Source organism: Protobothrops mucrosquamatus, unplaced genomic scaffold, assembly GCF_001527695.2.
Source record: "Protobothrops mucrosquamatus isolate PMUCROS unplaced genomic scaffold, P.Mucros_1.0 scaffold420, whole genome shotgun sequence".
Taxonomy (NCBI): Eukaryota; Metazoa; Chordata; class Lepidosauria; order Squamata; family Viperidae; genus Protobothrops; species Protobothrops mucrosquamatus.
The window spans coordinates 44,869-68,066 of NW_015386749.1; the positions used below are offsets into that span (position 1 = coordinate 44,869).

Below are 23,198 nucleotides of genomic sequence, written 5' to 3' on the forward strand. Positions count from 1 at the left end.
CCCTTCCCTTCTTTCCTTTTGTAGATTTGCTAATTTGTACTTATTCATATATTTAGAAAATGCTTATACTGTCTTCTCACTTCATGGTTACGGATAGCATACAAAAATTCTATTAAATAATTAAAACATTATACATTCATGAAATATAAAATTGCAAGAACCAGATTTGTAAACAATAAAAGGCATGTGTCAATGCCTTTTTATATAATAAAAAGCTTGTCTAAATTCCAGCAACTTGTTCCATTAGAGGAACAAAATTCCTCTAAAGCAAAATTCTCGATTCAAATATGTCATGCCACGAGTCATTAAAAGAGGCCTATTAACTGTAAAGATCAATTGTGTACTAAGATGGCTTTCAGAGCACGACTTATTTGAAGTGGTAGAGAATCCTATCCAGACTAAGAATCCAATGTCATATAGGTCAATGCAACGTTTGTTGTAACAGCTTGTCTGAATGTGCTTTCCCCCTTTCTGTTTGTGTGAACTAGGCAGGGGCTTATCTGAGATGTTTTCTCAAGTTAGTTTCTTGGTCCAGGTTCAAATCCACTTATCTGACTGTTGCATGGTAATGGTTCTTCCCCATCCTTCAAAGACATTCTCTATCCCCTCCTAAAATCTCGACAATCTTGATGGTAATTGTCCTCAAATGCCATTAGGGAGGAAACCCAGTATTTTTATACATTGTATAAAATATACATTGTACCAATCTGGAACTCTGCCTAACCTGTAGTACAGTTGCTCATACTGTTATTATATTTCACTGCAATGATTATAGATGTATACTTTTTTTTAGAGATTGAGTCTTTATTAATGCAATAAACTATTATTTCTTGGACAAAGTTTTAATGATTTGTTTAAAAAAATAGATTGATTTTTGTGTTCAATATAGCAGTGTTTTTCAAACTGTGTTCCACAGAATCCTAAGATTCTTCAAGAACTTAACAGGTTTCTGTGAGAGACCAAAACCAACCCCATACTTATTCAAAATGCAGTCAATTTTCTATTATTAGAGTTTTGATTCTTAATCATGAGCTCGAAAATGTTTTTTTTAAAAACAAACTACAGATCTACGGCCTGAAAAAATTTGAAAAGCCCTTTCTATGTTTTTGGTATCTATTTTTTCAGGAAATGAAACATATTAAAAAAATACTGAAAAGACAGCTACTTTACAAGTTGGCAAAGGTTAGTAGCTTGATTTAATAACACTATTAGAGACCAGGGCTGTTTTATATGCAATTTTACTAAACCTTTAAATAATACTGGAAACTAGAGCTACCTGGTACACATTGTTGGATTTACACTATGTCGACATGGCTTTTGAACAGAGTTCTAAACTATTAATCACAATCTGACTTTTCCTGTCTTTGAATGCAGTTAAGATTAACTGTTTGTTTTGTAACTTAAAACCTTTTTGTTGGTTTCAATGAAAATGTAGGAAATATTAATTCACTTGGACTAGTCAGTAAAGATATTGAAGGTAGAAGAAGCTATGCTAGTTTAATTATGTTAAATCAATTCTTCATTTTAGCAATATGACAACTTTGCGCTCAATTCCTTACCATGCTGGGAAAATATCACTTCCTAATGTTTTGACAGGAATCTTAATTTCTCCTAGGAAAAGGTCTTGCACCAAGTTGCCATTGTTCCATAAGTCAATCCTGAAAGTTAAATCTTAGTTTTAATAACTGATTAGTTAGCTATCATAACATATCTATTTTTTAAGTGGTCATATGATTTTAAATGATCACACAGAGCAGCACACCAACTCCACATGCATAAAAGTAAGGTTATTATTTCTCATTTAATAGTCTGTCTGAGTTAAGAAGAAAAGTGTATCTTAGTTCTATAGAAAGCAACTGTGAAAATCTGCCTAGTAGTTAAAACTGAAACTTTATCAGTAAGAAAAAAGCAATGGTGCCGAGGCATTAAAAAAAGTATATTTTCTTCTCAGGCATTTACTATTCTTATTTTATTTTTATTAATCCCATTTAGTCTTTATTCTGGTTAAATTGTAGCACTTCAATGACACATGCATTATGTATTCTTTAAAATTACTTTTTAGCCAAGACAGTTCAAGTATTCATAACTTAAAAGCATATACACACACTGTATGTGGGTTCCTGAGTCTTACCTCACCAATATTTCTGTTAAACAGCACATATATTAAGAAGAGAAAAAAATTTGTTGGGTTGTGAGATTTCTGAAGCTGTAGCAGGTTCTATTGCCTCCCTAAATGTTATACCAACTGTGATATCAATTCAGATGTTCTAATTAACCCTACAGAAAAGCTTTAGTTGAAGTCGGATTAAGAAATAGTATATGATTTTCTTCAAAATATTCCAATTATAATTCCTTCTCAAAATTTATTGCATTGAGAGATGTATATGTGCATTTGTCCACTCCATCACTGTATATTTCCCCAAATAAAAATGTTTTTGTCTCATAGCAAGAAATGTGTAAAATGTCTAAACTGTTATCTAGGTGTACTTGAAAATCAATAGTACTAAATATAATATGGTTTACTTCTCCTTAGCCACAGATGGTTATTATACACAATTAGAATAAATACTGGAAGTAACATGCTTTGACTTAATAAATTGCTTTTCTGAATATGCTTCAACTACTGTTTTTGAAGGCATGTTTTTTCAAGGCCAGTTTTAAACTGAATCTCACCCCAAACTTAATAATTACCTCAATCATCTTCAGCAATTACAGAGCAACTTTTTATTTTTATTGTAAGAAGCATTGTCTGCTTTGATTGCAATATCTGAATTAATATGTTGAAGAATATACCTGACTTCTAGCTTCTCAATGTCTTCTTCTTCTACTTGAAACTGTGACTTCTTTGTGTAACTACTGGATCTAGTTACCTGAAAATAAAACTTACAAAGTAATTTGTTTCTCTTTTAGCAGTACCCATTTAATTCAGTCTAATAGCTATGCCTTTCTAACATTGTTTGTTACTAGAAAATGGATCTATTTTTAAGTAAAAAAGACATATATCTTGAAATGTAAGAAAGACTGTTACAGTAAATGTTTGCAATATATCAATGATAACAGTCACTGCTGTAAGTTGGGCAACTCTAAAAAGCATTTTAATAAGCTATATAAAACATAACAAAACTATGCTTAATCTTAGTTTAAAGCCCAAGGCTTTAACCATATTTTGATGTCATGGAAAATTTAGTTAATTAACCCTTGATTTTTTAAAAAAATTCCTACAGCTTTTATATTCTTATTTTGAACCAGTACAAAGTCTTGGATTAAGTTTGAGGTTCGGATGCTAGTGAAAAGAACCACAGCTAGCATTCTTCCAGGAAGAACATAATAACTTTTAAAACCGAAAACACAGAAGTTGCCACAAAAAATGCTATCTAATGACTGACTTGCAGTTTTAATATATAAGCACCTTTATCCTATTGTTATTTTAAAAATAATCTCTCATAAACCTTTTTCAACCCTTTTTAAAATATTCTAAAACTTTCATGTTCAAGTGAAGGGAGTTAAAAGAAGAAAAAGGCTGGTACTTATGTTTTTATAGCTATCATGTCAACAGTAATAATCAACACTCATACTTTTCTATTAATAATGCTGGGTCAACAACATTATTGAAACATCCTGAAATAAAATGCTAGAATCCAATGTGTATACATATTTCCCCATTCACTGCTATGTTAAGTACTGAAACAACTTTTGGTGCTAGGTAAGACATATAAAAATCTAGAGGAGGAGAAGGCATATTATAGACCTAGTCATTTTGAAATCTGAGCTTCCTTTTTTGCTCCAAAAGCAGTACAGAATAAATTGATGGACATAATATCAACATAAGATAAGAAATTAGTTACCTCAAAATAAAAAGTTTCATTAAATTGTGGATTGCTTGTTTTCTTCTTTACCTTTGTCTTCTTTTGATCATTCCTGTTCCAACATAATACAGCTTTATCATATAGGTCTTAAAATATATTATTGTAATTAACAGGATTAATCTACATGATAAAGCATTTTTAGTTTAAAATTAAAGGACTTTTTAAAAATTATTCAAGTACATCATTGACTCCTTGAAATTGTATAGCCCCATTAAAATTTTTAAAAATATGGTGTAATTAGGTTAATATTTGTGTCTGAATATATATATATATACATACTACACATACAGTTTGCATTCAGTACATTGGAAGATTTTGGGCACTTGGGATTTAAAAACCTATTAAATTTGATTATGTGAAATACTTATTAGGAAAAAAAACAAAGCAGAAAATTTCAAGGAAGATTTAGAATTAGACTAAGTATAAATGAAATGTTATTTATCTATTGCAGTCTGAAACAAATTAAGGATGGATTACATAATTCAATTTTTTTAAGTTTACATTAGCATTTTATAAGCTCTTATCTACTATTGCTTTCATATATTCATATGATTTCATATAGGGAGACATTTTAAGATATTTTCGTCATGCTTGGAATCAATGTCTGAGCCATGCAGACTAGTCTTCTCATAACCTAAAATATCAATGTGAGAAGGGAGGCAATCTTTACATGCAGTACTGAATAAAGAGAAAGTAGCACACACCAGAATTTTTGGGAGGAGCAACAAAGTGATCATAATGAATAAAAATATTGTAGAGAATAGCATTCTTTAATACATGGTTTTCTAGTTTAGCCAATTGCATATTCTGAATTCCATATGAAAGTTGTGGATAATACTGCAGTCATGGGGATGCAACAAATGTGTGCTTTTATAAGATCTATATCCCACAGTTCTTCCAGAAGATCAAACAGTGTAAATATCCATTTTTTCCCCAACAGAAATCCGGTATGTAAATTGGGGTAAGAGCAGTGAGTTGTCCAAAGACATCATGTCAGCTTCCATACCCAAAAGCAGAGTTGAACTCAAAATTCCCAATTTTAGGACCATATTTTATCCACTGGCTTTACAGTGACATGGTGGACCAAAAAAAAAAAAAAAGTATTAGATGAGGCACGGTGCCTACAAAAAGCCAAGGAGAGTCTACAGGCACAATATTATCCCATAGCATTACATTAAGGACCTGAAACTTAATTCAGATTATTTTCATGTATAACATGCATACTGGCACTTTTTAAAACATGCCTATATATTGTCTTATATGGAATATCCACAACATGCAGGGCTATAATTCAGTATAATGTATCATATAATAAAATATGTATTAACCCTGTACATTTTGTTTAATGAAACATTTATCAATTGAAAACTGATAACCTAATTTTGGCATAAATTTTCAGTTGTTACCTTGGCAATTTCAAAATATTTTAACTAGTTACCTTGAAGGACCAACAACAGATACTGTGGCATAAGGGTCACAATTTTGCCCATTAATAAGAGGCAGTCCATGACATTCCTTCAAGCTAGAATTAAAAAAAGAAAAAGGAAATTACTAATCCAGTTGCAGTTCACTTAAAGTTATGTCACATCTAACAGATAAGTGAAAAATAAGATGTGCTAATTCAACTGTCAGCTGGCATTGAACATATATTCTTTGCACAGGTCAGCAACCATGTTGTCAGTTTTCATTGTCTTGTCAGTAACTTTTAGCAACATCTACTAATAATTCTAAATAATTGGCTTCTTATACCTGCTCCATTCTAGAAGCTATGTGCATTTAATCTTGAGAGAACAAATTGGAGGTGGGATGTTTTCACACTCTTCAAAAACCTGAAAGACATCACACAGGTCAAGACCTGTCATCTCTCATTCCAGAAACCAGGCAATAGTATAATGGGTTTATGTTACAGAAGGCAGATTCCAATTGTATTTAGAAAGAACTCTCTAGTGGTAACTGGAGCTCAGCAGTACAAATAATTATTCAGAGAGATGGGCTCCTTTCCCAGGATATGTTCAAGCAAACTGAACTGCCATTTGTGTAAGATGCTTTAATTGGGATTCCTGCATTGAGGAGAGAATTGGACAAATGGCCCAAGTGGGACTGCCTGACTCTTACAATTTAATAATTGATTATGCTAGCAAGGAAACTATGTGGTACACAAGGGTGTGGTACACATTAACAATATCAATAGCTATAGAAGTCCCAAACCAGAAATAATTTTAACCAGTTTCAGGATTTAACTTTGTGATTGTCTGATATATCATCATCCCTTTTCTAGTATAGACAAATCAGATTAAATAAGTGCAAGATCAAATCAATTAGATTTTTAGAAGTTATAAAATTTCATGTAACTGACGGGATGGTAATCTCAAACTTGCTCAAACTCTGGGACCTTAAAGTTTGGGTATACAAGGCTTGCTTTAACTGTTATCTTCTCTCTCTCATCCTCCAAACACAAAATTTCCAGTTGGAGAAAGTAAATGAAAACTGATAGATCTCATGTTAGGTACCAAAATTCTTTTTAAAAAAAGATTATGTTTTCCCAAGTTAAGAAAATTGAATTATAAGGTTTTTTTTAGGAATGCAGTCATTATTAAAAAGTAAAATTCAAGGATGTTTTGCACTTGGAAATTTTCCTACTTAGTTATAATGATTCAGTAATAACATTTTAATCTATCTATTTAGTTTCCATAAGCAAACAGTTTTTTAAAACAATTCATAAATATCCTTACTGTACTACTAGCTGCTGGCATACAGATCCATTATCTGTAATCAGTTCATTTAGTCTTAATTCAAGATGTACTTTTCCCTGTTGGTAAAGAGGAAAAACATTGAGTTGAAAGTCTGTCAAATTATACTTCTTGTTATGTTGCCAATACTATTCTACATGTTTTCAAAATGTTTTCTAAACGTTATCATCAAATTACAAAAAGCAGAAAAACTGAAAGCCCTTTCCATAAAAAGAATAAAACTCCAAATCTTACCAATTAACATCTTCCTGTGAAAATGTTAAATTTAAATTATTATTTACTGAATAAATTCCACCAAGATGTCAAATATTAAGCATTAGAGAATAACAATAGATATTGCTTCTACTTCCTCTAAGAAACAATTGATAACATGGAAACTCATGATCTACATTAATAAAAAATCTCAAAGAGAACATGTGGTAGAATATTAATCCCAAAGGAGGAATCATGAATTCAGGTAGTCCTTGTTTAGTGACTACCTTATTTAGCAACTGTTGATGATGGTGATGATATAAGTTTAGGACTTTTTCAGGTCTCTATAGCAAAGGATAGCTAGAGTAAGACAAAAGCACAGTTGCCAGTCCAAACTGTGGTTGCAAATGAGAACTACCTGTATCCATCTTTCTAGGGCTTGTTTTTCTCTTGAACTGATTCATATTGCTATGTAGACTAACAGCAATTATGGAATAGTACAGAGCAACCCGAAAACAATAACCCAACCTATAGTAATTACAGCATCTATTTAATATTTCAAGATATAGATTTATGAAAATCTTCAATTTAGCCAGTGTCGATGTGCTAAATACGCTCGGTACAGATAGTCCTCAACTTATGATTGCTTGCCTAATGATAGTTTGAATTAACAGCCTCCAAAAAGACAGTCATGATCTAAATTTGAACTTATGACCATCGCCCATCCACCCCCATCGTTACATAATTGCAATCTAAGTGCTTGACAACTGGCTCATATTTATGATCATTTGCTTCTACTTCCATGGTTCCATGGTTAGGTGATCATGATTTATGGTTTTTTTTGTCTTGTTTTTTTTGTTGTTGTTGCAAAAAATGGCAAAAAACACTATTAGTTAAACTGGATCACACTTAACAGCTATGTGATACAACTTCCAACCATGGTAAACATGGTCATAAAATCAGGCCCAGTTACATGATGACTCGACTTATGACAATGACTTACATCAGAAATTCTGGTTCCAGTTCTGGTTGTAAATTGAGCACTACCTGTATTTTTAACTCTAACCTGAAAACTGTTATCTTCTCATAAAGAAATCACTGGGAATCAATATTTCAAAGATGGCTTGTATTTGGAATTACTTGTATAAATGTTTTTCTTCTCATTTCTTCCTTTATTAGAAAAGTCTTTGATAAGGCTTTTTAAAAATTAATGAGCATGTATGTGCCATTATCTCTATTATAAAAGCTTTGAGAAACTGATAATTTGACATTAGAGGCAGTCCTTATGTAATCACTGCCTCGTGGAATGAAAATTCAGAGTTATAATGGTGCTGAAAAAGTAGATGTATGATCAGTCCTTGAACTTATAACAGTTCCAATGTCTCCCCAGTCATGTGAACACAATTCAGGCACTTTGCAACCAGTACCCACTATGATGGTTGTAGTGTCCTTGGGCACATAATGACCATTTGCGACCTTCATAGCTGGCTTCCAAAAAGCACAATCAGTGCTGTCATCATGTAATGTTTTGCCTAATGACTGCACATGATTTGTTTAACAACTGCAGCAGAACTGACATTCTAAGATGCGTATTTCACTTAACTATCACATTATATAATGATGGAGATGTCAATTCCAACTGCAGTCATTAAGTGAGGACTATCTGTAATTGTTTTGTAAAGATTGGAATTATTTCAGGCAACAAGAGCTATCTTATAATGCAGTATCTTAAGTCTTTCAGAAACATATCCTTAAAGATATTTTACTGTATTTTCCATAATCCCCGATCAGTGGTCAGTTCTAGATGATACCAGCTTGGAAAAGCTACAATTGCTTCATATTTCTTGTGTAAAAATGACTCTGGATATACATTCAAGCCCTGCCCTCTTAGTCATTTTATCTTCCAGATGTACCCACCCTAGAGAAGACCTGTTTACAATTTAACAAGCAATAAATAACTTTTTGCTAGAGCATTTCCAGCCTTGCAGATGTTAAGCATCTTTAATACAGGTAGTCTTTGACTTATGACAATTGAGACCAGAATTTCTATTGTTAAGTAAGGCGGCTGTTAAGTGAGTCATACTCAATTTTACAATCTTTTTTGCATGGTTGTTAAGCAAATTGCTTGTTAAGTTGTTAAACACAATTGTTAAAGGAATCTGGCTTTCCCCACTGACTTTGGTTGTCAGAAGCTGGCTGGGAAGGTTGCAAATAGCAATCATATGACCGATTGCCAACCACTTGAATTTTGATCACATGACCATGGAGATGCTGCAACAGTTGTACTGTAAGTGCAAATACCAGATCACATTTAAGTTATATTTATGCAGAAATATAGCAAATACAAATGGATTTATAAATGTGTAAGCACCACTATACACACATCAGCATTAGTTTTCATGTTTATTTAATTTTACCTGAACTTCTGAGTTAGAATCAACTGGTTGAAGTATAAACCATGTTTCCTTGCCAGAATATATGCTCAAATCTTCTTTTTTGATAGCTATTTTACCTAAAAGAAAAATAGAGTGGATAAATTAACTAAAAAACAAGTATTACGTCTATCTAACAGAGCTCTAGAAAAGATCTGCATCAGAATACTCTATATCCTAAACAACATCTTTAAAATACAATCTTCCAGTACTTTGCATTCTAACATTAGGAAGCTGTGGTAAATGTAACTGTCACTGTTTGAAGATGAATGAAGGCAAAATTTCAGAATAAAATGACTGGTTTTGCATGTTATCCCAGAATATCCGATTTAGCCAGACTGATGATAGTTTAAATGGCATGCATTAATTTAGTCATTTGGGATGGAAAATCACCTGAGCTTCATATCATGTAGAACAAATATTTTATATTTTAAAGAATGGAATGCATGCCCTTGATCAACAATTTCACATTTAATATAACAAAACAACCCATGAATATTAATATATCAATTGTTATTCCTTACCTATACGCAGGTCCCTCTGTAGAACATTTTTGTCATAAATATAGAATGATAAATATTGGAATATTCTTGGTATTTCAAAGTAAAACTCTTCTCCAAAAAATGGACTGTGAAAACAAATCAGCAAACTACTTGATTATTTTGTAACGTATCACCTTGTCTGCTTTATATTTGTAAGTTACAAATTTTAATAAAAGAATTCTGAACATAAGTCCCTTTCAAGGAATTATTTTGCTAATTTCAGCATAGCGTTCCTAATTAACATTAGGATAGATATTTTATTAAACAGTAACTCCTCAGAACCTTTCACTGTTTTTGCACATGCCATTCTCTATACAAAAACTCCAGAAACTTTTTGGAAACTGTCTACTATCAAGTCTTTACCTGTTTCCAGAGTGCCCTATGAATGGTGGCTATCCTTGATTTGTAAGGTAGATTGTTCCTCAGGAGAATATAAGGAACAAACAGAAAAAAATAAATCTTAATGCAGGAAAGCAAATATTATTTAGTAGGCCCTACTGTAACTTGTTGAGATGAACCTTATGAACAGAGTGCAGAATAGGCCAGTAAAAAAATGGGAGAAGTGACATTTTATGTGAAGAAAGTCCAAGAATCTGAGCACAAAGGTCTAATTTAGAGAGCTTGCCTAAGATCACAGAGAAGGATAAATAGCAAAAAATATTATCTTGCTGGCATGATACTGATTGCCAGGTCAGGTAGAAGATAAGGATAATGATGTTCCAAGCTAGAATTCAGAACCTTCTGGGAGGAAAGATGCATTAATAATGGAGACTTAAAATAACCACATTTCCATTGGAAAACTAACATAGCAAATATTGCAAAGTCACAAAAAATCCTCTGTGGTCTTGCTTATGGTTTCATTTTCCAGAAAGATGAGAACATTGACTGTTCCAATATGATCTAATCAATAAGGAGGTTTTCATTGAAGAGCTAAAAGCACTAGAAATCTTGCGAGGAAATGACCATATCATCATGAGTTTAAGATACTAGAATGGGAGAGTTAAATCTCATAGTCAGTGAGGGACATGATCACAAATCTTTAAAGAAAGAACAGAGCTTTCCCCTACACTAACTGGGACTAAGTAATGCTTTATGTAGAGCATGCAAAAGAATAAAATACACAAAAAAAGTCTGAAATCTATGAATAGTTTGCAATTGAAACACTGTCATCACTGGAATTCTTGTCATTATGGCTTTGTAATTTTTCCAAAAGAAAAATCACTTATCAGGAATGCTTGGATTTGAATTTGCCTAATTGGTTCCAGTCCTGCCTTGCTAGCAGTAGTCCAACATGCAGAAAGAAAAACTGGAGATGGTTGTGCATACACATTAGATTTTAGGAGAGCCAATTTCAAGAAGTTAAAAAAAATGCTGGGTAGGTCAACTTGGAGGGAAATCCTTGGGTCAAAGGAAATAGAAGAGGGTTGGCAACTTCTCAAAAGCAAGATACTTATGGTGGGATTGTAATCTGGATTCCCAGGAGGGAGTGGCTGCTTTCCAGAGGAAAGCTTGAAGTTTGGTCTGTAGGAACGAAGTTAAAATGGCTGTTCCCTAGCAGTTCACAGAACATATATACAGTTATGCAGATAGTCACTTTAGTTTGCAAGATTCTGTCTATTAAAAACAATAAAGAAAACTACTCAGAAGTAATTTCACGTGTTCTTGGTTCTTGGGCCTGATAGTACTGAATATACACTCTCTATTTCAATGAAAAGAAAAAAAATTCACAGAAAAAAATGTGGAAGCATGAACAATTTTCAGCTAAATAAGAATCAAAAGGATTATTTAGGAAAAGGAGAGTAGATACAATCACCAAGAAAACATACCAGCAATTAGCCAATAACTTTAGAAATAATACTGGGATAGGATAGGGAACAAAAGAATTCTGAGGAACAAGAGTCCTTTTTAAATGATGTCAGAAGTAAGAGAAAGAAAAAGGGGGTATGAAGATTATAGGATGGAAACATGGATGGGTAGAGGGCAACATTTTTCTACTTTGCTTTTTTCTTCATTCCATAGGAGAACCCCTCAGATGGATGCAAGCAGAACAACTGTCATAAGAAAGGAGTAGTAATCCAAGATAATTAGTCATCAGTTAAGTCCTATATCAATTACCTCTTAGAATCTTGAAGGAACACATTACAGATGTTTTCTCAAAATCCTTTTCTTTTATGTTTGAGAAATCATGGACGGACATTGGTGCTGAAGGACTGGAGAAGGGGAAATGTTGTATATTTATAGATGGGTCAGCAGTCAGTTTTTAAGCAAATGTATCATTTGGCAGGAGCTAGCATGGATTATTAAGAACTGGTCATGCCAAATCAACCAGTTATCCTTTTTAATAAATTGACTGGTTTAATTGAGTATGTTGAACATAGTGTAACTTGTCTTCAGAAAGCATTTGATAAAGTCTCCTATGAAATCCCAGCAGAGAAGATGAGAAGACAATTTGGACTATGCTACTTCAGGATGGATACAAAGCTTGTTGAACAACTCTACCTATTAAGTGCAGCTTTCTGTCAAGCTGGAAAGAGATGATTGGCATAATTGGTGATTTTATTTATCTCCCAGCCAGCTTTCATGCCTAAGAGAGCCTAGAACTCAGTTTCCTGATTCCTATATCAGCATCTTTACTACTGTGCCAAACTGACTTTATGTGAGATAAGACGGCTATATAAACCGAAGAATAAATAAAGCAGGGTTCCATTCTAAGCCCTGTACTATACAATGTATTTTTATATGATTGATAAATGGTTTGTTGTTGTTGTTAGTTGCAAAGTCATGACCGACCCATCGCGACCCCATGGACAACGTTTCTCCAGGCCTTCCTGTCCTCTACCATCTTCTGGAGTCCATTTAAGCTCACACCTACTGCTTCAGTGACTCCATCCAGCCACCTCATTCTCTGTCGTCCCCTTCTTCTATTGCCCTCAATCTTTCCCAGTATTAGGCTCTTCTCCAGTGAATTCTTCCTTCTCATTAGGTGGCCAAAGTATTTGAGTTTCAAGTTCAGGATCTGGCCTTCTAAAGAGCAGTCAGGGTTGACCTCCTCTAGGACTGACCGGTTTGATTGCCTTGCAGTCCAGGGAACTTGCAGGAGTCTTCTCCAGCACCATAGTTCAAAGGCCTCAATTCTTTGGCGCTCAGCCGTTCTTATGGTCCAACTTTCACAGCCATACATTGCAACTGGGAAAACCATGGCCCTGACTATACGTACTTTTGTTGGGTGATGTCTCTGCTTTTTAGTATGCTGTCTAGATTTGCCATAGCTTTCCTCCCCAGGAGCGTCTTTTAATTTCTTGGCTGCAGTCCCCATCTATGGTGATCTTGGAGCCCAGGAAGATAAAATCTGTCACTACCTCCATTTCTTCCCCATCTATTTGCCAGGAATTGAGAGGGCTGGATGCCATGATCTTGGTTTTCTTAATGTTGAGTGGTTAGATATGATCTAATTTACATATGACACAAAGATCTGAGGGATAATAAACATTGTATAGGACAGTCAAAATTCAGGGAAATCTGACAGTTGGAACAACTGTCTGAAAGTTAGACATACATTAGGAAGGACAAATATAATGTCCTTTGTTTACATAGGAAAAATTAAATGCATGAGTGCAGAGTGGGAAAGATCATACTGGGCAACAGAATATGCAAAAAAAATCTGAGTGTCTTACCGGGTCACTAGTCTCAATTGGCCAAACAGTGCGAGGAAAAAGATTATACTGGACAACAAAGTTTTCAAAAGTTTTATTTCCTGAAGTGATTATGTTAGTCCCCTTCAACTGAACACAAGTATAATTTCAGAATTACTGTAGTACCTAGGAATCTTGAGAAATATGAAATTAACTCTTAATGATTATTTTTTTAATTGCATAATGTTTCTGATACACTGCATGAGTTCAACCGAGCCAAAAGTGTTTTGCTGATTTTTGTTTGTACTCAGAGTCCAATGCATCTTGCTGTAGTGTCCAAAAGTAGTCAGCCAACATTGATGGATTTCAGTTGCCCTGATACTGTTTTTCCATTGTGGCAAAATCCTAGTGAAATCTTTCACCATGTTTGTCACTGACTGCACCTAGATTTTCAAATCCAGGTGTGAACGAAGAAAATGAATCTTCAGTGACATATTGTACTTCATGGTCTTGTATGCTGCAAGACGTTTGTCAACTAGTTGAATGTAGTTTGGTGCTCTAGTAGATATTCCAGTTGGATTTAGTGCAGTGGATATATTTCAACAACAGTTACATGTTTTTGTATGCTTCTTTCATGTGTGCAGCATAGCCAACATGTACTGAAGGGTGTACATTGCCATTGTGTAAAAACAGAAGAGTTTTATAAAATGGTACATGACAGGTTAAATTACAGGTTAATTTCATGATTAGCAGTCAAAAATCTGTAAGATATCCCCAAAAGTGCTCAGAAAGCGAAATTATTTTTGTCCAGAGTTACATGCAACCCAGGGCTGCGTCAAGAGAACTATACAAGATAAATGACTTGTTTTCTATTTTGCACTGGTCAGACAATATCTAAAAGACCTGACACCAAAGTTTAGCACAGATATTGACAAACAGGAATATGTCCAGAGAATAGCAACCAAGATCTCAAAGAATATGAAAGAAAAAACTTATGAAGAAAAGTTACAAGATGCTGAATATGTTTAGTATGAGGTAGAGATACCTGCAGGAAGATAGGACAGCTGTTTTCAAATAACTGAAGCCTTGTTCTGTGCTGCACTAGTGGGCAAGACAAGAAATTATGTTTTTAAATTACAAAGAAACAGACCTTAATTGGGCATCAAGAAAAAATATTTACATTAACAGATGTTTAGCAGTGAAACAGGCTTGCCTTAGGACGTGGTCAACTCTTTTATTAGAATTATTAAATTGAGGCTCGAGAGACATCTTCCAGAGATGTGGACTAAGGAAGCTAGATGAGATTGTTCTAACCCAAGGCTTCCTTCCAACCCTTATAATCTATTATTTACTTCTAGAATCTACCAAGCCAACTCTGACGACTTTATGATGGAGGAAGAAATTGAGTTGTCCAAGACTGTTCCTGGATCAACAAATTTGCACATTTCTATTCCTTCTGTATGCTCAGTTCCAATTAATAGAAACACAATATAACAATTAGAGCTCTGATGAACATCTACTACACTAAGTGATATATTTAGACAATCAACAGTATATTAATATTATAAATGAATAAAATATCCCTTCAATTTTCTAACTTAACTAAGGTTTGCTTTCTAACTAAGATTTACTTTCAGTAAGTAAGACTGATGTCAAGATTAGAAGCTCACCTTAAAGATTTTTCTACCACTTGAGTACGAAATACCTCTTCTTGATCCAAATTGATTGTACAAAAGCAGTCTCTCATTTTATTTGGTCCTAGATATGGCACTAGGTTTTTGGCTTGACCTATTGAGAAAATAAAATATTTTTAATACCATGTAGAAGAAAACCATGGTTCAATCAATTTACAAATGAAATGTTGAGATTATTTTATTCTCATCATGTTAAAAAAATAACAGCATACTGAAGTAAGTAGCCAATAAACATTATTATTGTATTTACTGCTATAAATTACTCTACCACAATTTGGAGTTCTTGTGGTGAAACACAATTTCCATAAATCCCATCCTTTATTATTAGGAAACACAAAGAAGAAAGTCACAAGATTGAGAAAAATGCAATCACGTGGACACATCACAGAACTCCATTTAATTTAGCCTAATGAGACATCATATTTCAATCTCATCCAAATCTCACCTAATTTTCATTCATACTTCAACTATTTTGAGAAATAAACCTCTTAGAAATCTACTTTAAGGATAACCGTACAGCCCCATATTAAGACATCTACAAATAAGGTAACTCTAGTTTATTAGAGATATTTAAGAAACTTAACCTATTATCTCAATAATCTTATTATCTAAAAATATTACAGAGACACTATACAAATACTAGGGATTTGTAGCGAACTGAATTCTACTTGGAAAGAAAAATTAAATGGCACAAGCAGGATAAATTAAGCAAATACTTTTAAAAAATGAAGAAGCTTCTTGGATGAGAAGTGAAATGTCTTCAAAGAAAAACAAGAAAGTCTAGTTACATCTTGAAAAAGCATCTTTGGGACAACCATGACCTGGATGATTGAGAATCTCCATAGACATTTAGCTTTTAAAAAAATGCTTCTTCTTGGGCTTTTGTGGCCAGAAAAAGGCATGTTTGATAGTGAAGGCACCATATCTCATTTCTCCCTTCAAATATATATATATATATATATATAGAAAGTGTAATATACACTATAAATACTAAAAATTTTGAAAGCAGGCATGGTTTTAAATCAAATCTAGAACAGAAGACCATATTGCAAGATACATTTTCATTGAAAACATTTTTCTTGCAATTATTTCAAATGCGTGAGAAAGGAAACGGGTTACATTTGACTTACATGAAAGTACTTCAGTTCCTCCCATTTCAACAAAACCACTACATCCTGTTTGTTCCGGTTACCCTAAAATTGACTCATAACATTATCACTTTTTTATTCCCTATATCTCAGACTATAATTTTTACATTTTCTATCTTCAAGTTAAGATGCACCTTGGTTATATTTGCCAAAAACATCCTATTAACTTTGTCCATTTTGATAGCCACTGTTATATCATGTTTAATAATAATAATAAATATAACATTCTCCCTCCTCCCAAACTGTGGTCATTTATACAATTTCCTGATAAATCACATGCAAGTAACAAAACATTTCCCCCTTGAAAAAGGTTTCTTGTTAAACAAGTCTCAATTTTACCCAAAAGATCAGTTTTTTAGAAATTAAAATCTATAAATGCTAACATTTTCATTAAAATGTCATGGTTGCAGTTATAACTATTTAACATACTAAAATTATAATAAATACAAATGAATTTCCTAAACAAATATACTGTTATCTACCAATCAAACATGGGTATGTAGTTCAATTTTTTTCAGTCAAAATAAATTTCAAGTAAGGGTAAGATGTTAGAGAATCATTGTTATGAATTGGTAAAAATCATTAGTTGACTCCTTTGAACTAAATCATTGCAAAGGCATTTTAATTGGTCTCATTCATTCACTTCAGAGATCTTTCCCAGTAGAAACAGAAAGAATATTTGCATTATTTCATATTTTCCTCAAAGATTAAAAAATCTAAGAATTGGAATGAAAACAGGAAAAGTGATATTTCTATTCCAAGGTATAAATAAATGTGGAGTGTGGAAGTAAAAATCGTTCTACAAAAAATTCAGGACAAGATACATTTTGAACTATGATAATTCATTTATTAAGGACAATGTTGATCAATAACCCAAAGGGTTGCTAAACATGGAATTGTACTGTATATGTCATATACGTCATTTTCAATTTTTGATAAGCACTGGTGTTTTTCATTTATAGCCGTTCTAATAATTTTTAAGACTTAAAGCTGCATTTGTATATATGTGTACATAAAGTTTCTTACACATAAAAATATGATTTAAACACTATTGTAGTGATGGCTGCATCCATTCAATCAGATGCACACCATTTACCAAATACGTACATGAAGATTTATCAATGGTAAGCTCAATTTAAATCAGTAGTTTCTTTTGGCATTTAATGTGAGGACATCTTGTTATACTACTAGATATGCAGTTGGTTTGCAAGACTACTGTAGTTAGTTTTACATCACATTCACACGTTCATTTCTCTCCTAATGCAGCATCCACTTGTAACCTACTGTAAAGATCAGGTGATAGCAATGGCATTAATATGTGGACTATAGGTGTCAAATATTGTTTTGACAGGATACAACCTAGAGTGTTATATATAGGATTTGTTAGTAAGTACTCTTTGGTATGTTACTTTTAAGCCTTAAATGTTATTTTTAAATTCTCCATTGGTATTTTTAAATCTGTCAAAATACAATTTGTTGTTCAATAGACTAACATAATTAACCCTCTGGAAACTTAATTATGAAGAGAAATGTCAAGGATTTGTCCTATAAGTCTACCTTGCTATATAGCCAAATTAAATTTCACCTAAAACATTTAAGTGTTACTACACAGAACAGTTTCCACATAAAAAGTCAGAATTGGGAAACATCTATCAAATGTAACATGTAATAAAAGCTTTCAAGTAATAGTTAGGAAATGAGAGTTAGCTCCAGGCAAGAGAAAAAGTGGACTGCCTTGCTTAACTCCTAAATCCCTTTAACCAAATACTTGGTTCCAAAACTTACACAAATATCCCCATTTACTTCACATGCCAGTTTTTACCACCCTGGTGCTCTCAGATCCTAATGGATTACAACCCTCCCATTCCCATCTTAAAAATAATGTTATACCCACACATCATCTATCCCGGTGCAAAATCTTCCTTTGAAGGTCCCTTTTATTTTATTTTTTACATCAACTCTCATCTCCGAGACCGCCTTCTGCCGCAGATTACCTCCCATCGGCCGGTACGCTCCCACAGAGTGGGTATCCTCAGGGTGCCGTCAGCCAGACAGTGCCGGCTGGCGACCCCCAGGGGAAGGGCCTTCTCGGTGGGAGCTCCCACCCTCTGGAACGAACTGCCCTCAGAGATCCGGGTGATCCCGGATCTCCCTTCCTTCCGCCGCGCCCTTAAGACATGGCTATTCCAACAAGCGGGACTGGCCTAGGGGGAATTTTTAGTGGGGTTTTAAGAATAATTTTAAACTGACACAGGCCATATCAAATATTTCATTTTAATTAGGTTTTAAAGTGGGTATTTTTATCTCTGTATTTGTTTTACCAGGCTGTCAGCCGCCCTGAGTCCGTAAGGAGAAGGGCGGGATAAAAATCCAAATAATAATAATAATAATAAATAATAATCTTCAGTCACTCCTCTCTCTTTTTGATAGGGGTGCACGCGTGTATTGATTTCTCTCACTACCTTCCTACTCATTATTTACGTTTATTTTCGAGAGGTTTGGACCGCTTTAATCCATGACATCTGAGTGGCTTACAAAGCCCCTCCAATAAGAGGGGTAAAAGCAACCCATCACAACAAGAAGGGGCACCAACAAGTAAATTAATCACAATGACTGCATTACTGATGCACTTCCACCCCGACTGCTTGTAGCTTTTAGCCACGAGGCGGACTAATCTACTCCTACACAAACGCACACACCCGCCCAAAACACCCGGGGAAGCAGCAGGGGTTGGAGGGCTGGGGCGGATGAGTCAGTGAGGCCGCTACAAGGCACAGGTACTTCCTTCCGGCTCTGCCGCTTCGTCTCCGACCTCCGCCCTCACACGCACTTCCCTCGCCCTCTTTCCGGCCACGGACTTGTACATATACACACACACAGAGAGAACCGGGTCCGGATAGTCGACCCCTCCCAGTGACTCACAAATCTTTCCACGGAGAGTCTGTAGCACTCGCACCTCTTCGTCGCCCCCCTCGCCAGCAGCCATAGCCGGGGGCCACCCGCCGCGCGGCCAAGAGAAAGGCCAAACGGCTTCCGCACGCGCCCCGACGCGCTCGACTGTGTACAAAACCGCGTAGACCTACCCCGTCGCTGTACTGACGGGCAAAGCCCTAACCACCACAGCCACGCCCACCGCTCTCGGGCTCTTCTCTCCTGCCATTGGTTGGAAGCTCGAAGGTGGGCGGCAGGGCACGGATGCCATTCGCGCATGCGTACTCTTTCGGCTTTCCTTTCCCCGGCAAGAGAGCGGAGGGACTTAGGGGTTATCGGGCTGATGCATGGCCTCTGCCCTTTGGAGAAGGCAGCTGCCTTATCTTTCCGTTAGGCATGACTAAGAGAAAGTCAGGGCGGCCGGAACTGTCAGCCGTTACTCAATCTGATGCGGGCCCAGCGTCATTTCCAGATCTAAACCGCACTAAAGAATCAGTGCTTTTTGCATATCAAAACCAATGTTGATTTGGAAAATGGAAGCAGTTTTGAAGAAACTGGAAGGGGGGAACGGCTCTTTCGGCAAAGGCTGGAGCATACCATGACGATGGAGGGCTACAAAAACGCACGAGACTCTTAATTGGGCATTTCTATATTAGTGATGGGTCGTTTCCCTTTTTCAATTAAGGCCAAATCTTTTGTGTATGTGTCTTCGAGTCAGTCTTGACTCCTGGTGACTGCCTGGAAAAGCCCCTGGGTTTACTTGGCAGGACTTCAGAAGTGGTTTGCCATTGCCTGCTTTTTAAGGTTGAGAGAGAGTGACTAGCCCATAGTCATTCTGCTGGTTTCATGCCTGAGTTGGGATTAGAACTCAGGATCCAGCCTGCTACCTTAAGCACTATGACAAACTAGCTCCTAAATCCAAACTCCCTGTCCCCAGTCGGAGACATATGCAGGCTCTTTGCTGTACTCTATCCTATATTTCCTTTACATTCCAATTGGCTGATTCTGGGTAACAAAGCTGGGCAGATGTTTCTGCAGACTGCTGTGAAATAATGCTGAAATAAGGGGGAAGATATTATTTTAACACTAGTACATCTAAAGATGAGGTCAGCCACCTCATTCCTGGACTGGGAATGAGATGAAGGCAGCATCATGGAAACAGCAAAAAAGTTATTTGCCAGGCGTGTCTGTGCTGTGATTAGGTGCCAGTGAGGAAAAGTACTCTTGATTAGACTATAAAAAACCTCATACTAACTACCTGCACTCAGACTCAGATTATCCTACTTCGGATACATAATGTGAAGACCCAGCTATCTGGGTTTTTCAAGAAAGAAATAATTTAAAATATCTGGTATCTTAAAATATCTGGTATCTTAAATCAAATGAGCAAATATCTAACTATTATTTACTTGCATTTAAATTTATCATGTGATTGTAATTGAATGTTGTAATTACAGTTGCAGCAACATTGTTGATTTCTCTGGTTACCAAAGATTTTTGAGTCGCATCTAGTTATAATTGAAATAATATTATTTTTTTTTAAGTTTGAAAATTTGGGACCATCATCAGCAAGGTGGATGACTCAGTAACATTAGCAATGAGCATATCATTGGAAAACCTGAAAGAACAGGTTAGGGACTGATCATGAAGAAAATCTTGATGCTACCATAAGCCACCATGCCTGGACTGGAAATATCCTTAGGACCAACCAATTATGGCTATGAATTAGCTGTTTAGGTATTTCTTTATGGCCATCTTGTGGCCGTGCTGAAATTTGCAGTCCAGATATGGTAAATGTACTTCATAGGCATGAAGGTAAAATACAAAAATTGCTCTCTGGAAATTGACATAGTGTTATTAAAGATTCTTCAAACTAGTAACTTTGCTTTTTAATGGGAGTTCTAACTGTAGTTTCCTGTACATAAGCAGAAGTGTCTGCAAGGTGGGATCAAAAAGTTCAAAATGAGGGATCACTTTAATCATACTCCATTGGTTGCCATCTTGCCTTTTGACCCTAGTAAGTAGATATCCCTGTATCATTAGGAGATTTGCATATTTTTCAAGCTGTAAAAAAAGCCCCAGTATATGAAATTGCTGGCTAGAGTCATACATTGTGCCACCCAGTTTATTATGAATATTTGAATACTGATTTATTGAATTGTATAACCATGGTTTAGTGAAGCATTATTTGTATTCATATAATGTAATAATGCAATGCAAATTATGTTATGGAATAGTATGCACTTCTCCAGCTGTCTGACCAGGTTTTTATCATAGCCTGTGTATCTTTTCTGTGAAGTATTTTCAATTGCTAAGCCATGGTTGGCTTAATCATGGTTTATTGAAGAAACAGTTGAATTTACATAGCAAAAGTAAATAAGTATAGCTTATAAACCACAGTGGCTATTGGGTTGAATAAAATCCATTTTTAATTGTAAGAGTTGGCACAATTGTTGGCACTAAAATGGGCTTGTGAATGAAAATTCCTTTCTAGAAAGAACAGTGAATGCCACTATAATTATCTTTTTTCTTCCTCTGTCCTGCTTGATTTCTAGCAATGTTTAATAATATAGAAAAACAGCTTTCTACATTTGTATAGATCATATTTCAGATTAAATTATTCAGGGCAAAGTAATAAAGGAATCTAAAGCTAAAGAAAATAGTTTTCAGTATATTCAATGGGATTTTCTCTATCAGCAATGTACTATCACAATCAACAGAAATGCCTTTAAAATGACAGAAACAACTTTTTTAGGTAAAAGGAAATTATATCAGTAAGGCCTGACCTGTACTGTACTAAGTTTTTTTTTAGTATCATTTCACAGGTAGTTATATCACCTAAAATATATGTGGAGTGAAAAGAAACATCAGCAGCAAAATCTACAGGGCTACTTTCACATATAACATACTTAGCCCTAATGTGATTCGCTTTTGGCTTCATAACTCATAGCTTAGTGTGTTGTGCTGCATATATATTGCTTGTTTAATTTCTAACTTAGCCTCCCTGTCATTTCCATTCATCCTTTACTGATTTGCAACCAGAGATCCAGAAAGAGGCTAAAAATTACAAGATATGTATTGCTTGCTTTGAATGAGTTTCAAATTAATAATGTGTGGTTTTTTTAAAAAAATGATGGTTTTTTTGAAGATATATTTTTAGCGAGAAGGAGTAGGTGGATGTAAAACAGAAGGTTTTAGAACACTGAGTGCAGATGGATATGTAACTTTTGGATGTAACTCGCTGTAGAGAAGGAACATTAATAACACAGCAAAAACTTTTAATAGGATATAACCGAAGAAAGTGAATTATTTTGAAGTAATGCCAGCAAATTTTGGTATTAGTTACTAGAATTTATTTCCTAGAATTTATTTTAATTAGTAATACTTAAAGGCCATCTTAAGCATTCATATCCTATGCTAAAAAACTAATGCAGTATAGTATCCATCTGTTTCTAGAAGCATAATAACTCATCTACTTTAACATGCTAATCTTGAATTTGGGAAGCTAGACCGTAGTGGCTGGTCATATGAATGTTGTATAAAAGAGTTGTATAACTAAGAGTTATTTTTGTTCATTTTTAGATCACAGAAGAAGGTTTATATACATCAAGATTCAGAAATTTATAACTTGTTCAAACTTCTTGGACTAAACTTCTTTCATTCCTGACATTTAAAATTCATTTTGAATCAGAGAATTGGTTTCAGAAAAAGTAATTGATTTATATTATGTAAAAGAACAACTTAACCAATGTGTAAACCAACCTGTTTCTTATTTTAGTATGCAGTGTTCCTGCCATACTACTTGTAGAGCAGGAGTTGTGAGACAAGCAAATAGTCCTGGTGGGAGAGCAACTAAAGTTCAAGAAACAAGGACAATAACTCCAAAACAGTAATAGGCTGCTAATTGTTTTAGCAATTGGCATCCTAGAACTGAACTCCTGAAGCTCTGACATGGAAGCAGAATTTCATTCCTGAATGTTCTTATTCACTTGTGTTAGGAGGACCTTTCCA

The 23,198-nt window shown here is 34.8% G+C and overlaps 1 protein-coding gene across 1 annotated transcript in view; it reads right to left on the bottom strand.

Annotated features, from left to right (window-relative positions):
• The window catches only part of RASA2 (RAS p21 protein activator 2), a 41,134-nt gene extending 21,781 nt beyond the window's left edge, over window positions 1-19,353 (bottom strand). Inside the window, exons 1-9 of the mRNA XM_015816290.1 lie at window positions 19,179-19,353; window positions 15,085-15,202; window positions 9,765-9,868; window positions 9,226-9,320; window positions 6,599-6,675; window positions 5,305-5,388; window positions 3,846-3,918; window positions 2,794-2,870; window positions 1,560-1,658 (exon numbers count right to left, since the gene is read on the bottom strand). Coding sequence (XP_015671776.1) covers window positions 1,560-1,658; window positions 2,794-2,870; window positions 3,846-3,918; window positions 5,305-5,388; window positions 6,599-6,675; window positions 9,226-9,320; window positions 9,765-9,868; window positions 15,085-15,202; window positions 19,179-19,242 — 791 coding nt within the window. The 5' untranslated portion in view covers window positions 19,243-19,353. The remainder of the gene's footprint in view (window positions 1-1,559; window positions 1,659-2,793; window positions 2,871-3,845; window positions 3,919-5,304; window positions 5,389-6,598; window positions 6,676-9,225; window positions 9,321-9,764; window positions 9,869-15,084; window positions 15,203-19,178) is intronic.
• Window positions 19,354-23,198: the final 3,845 nt, after the last annotated feature.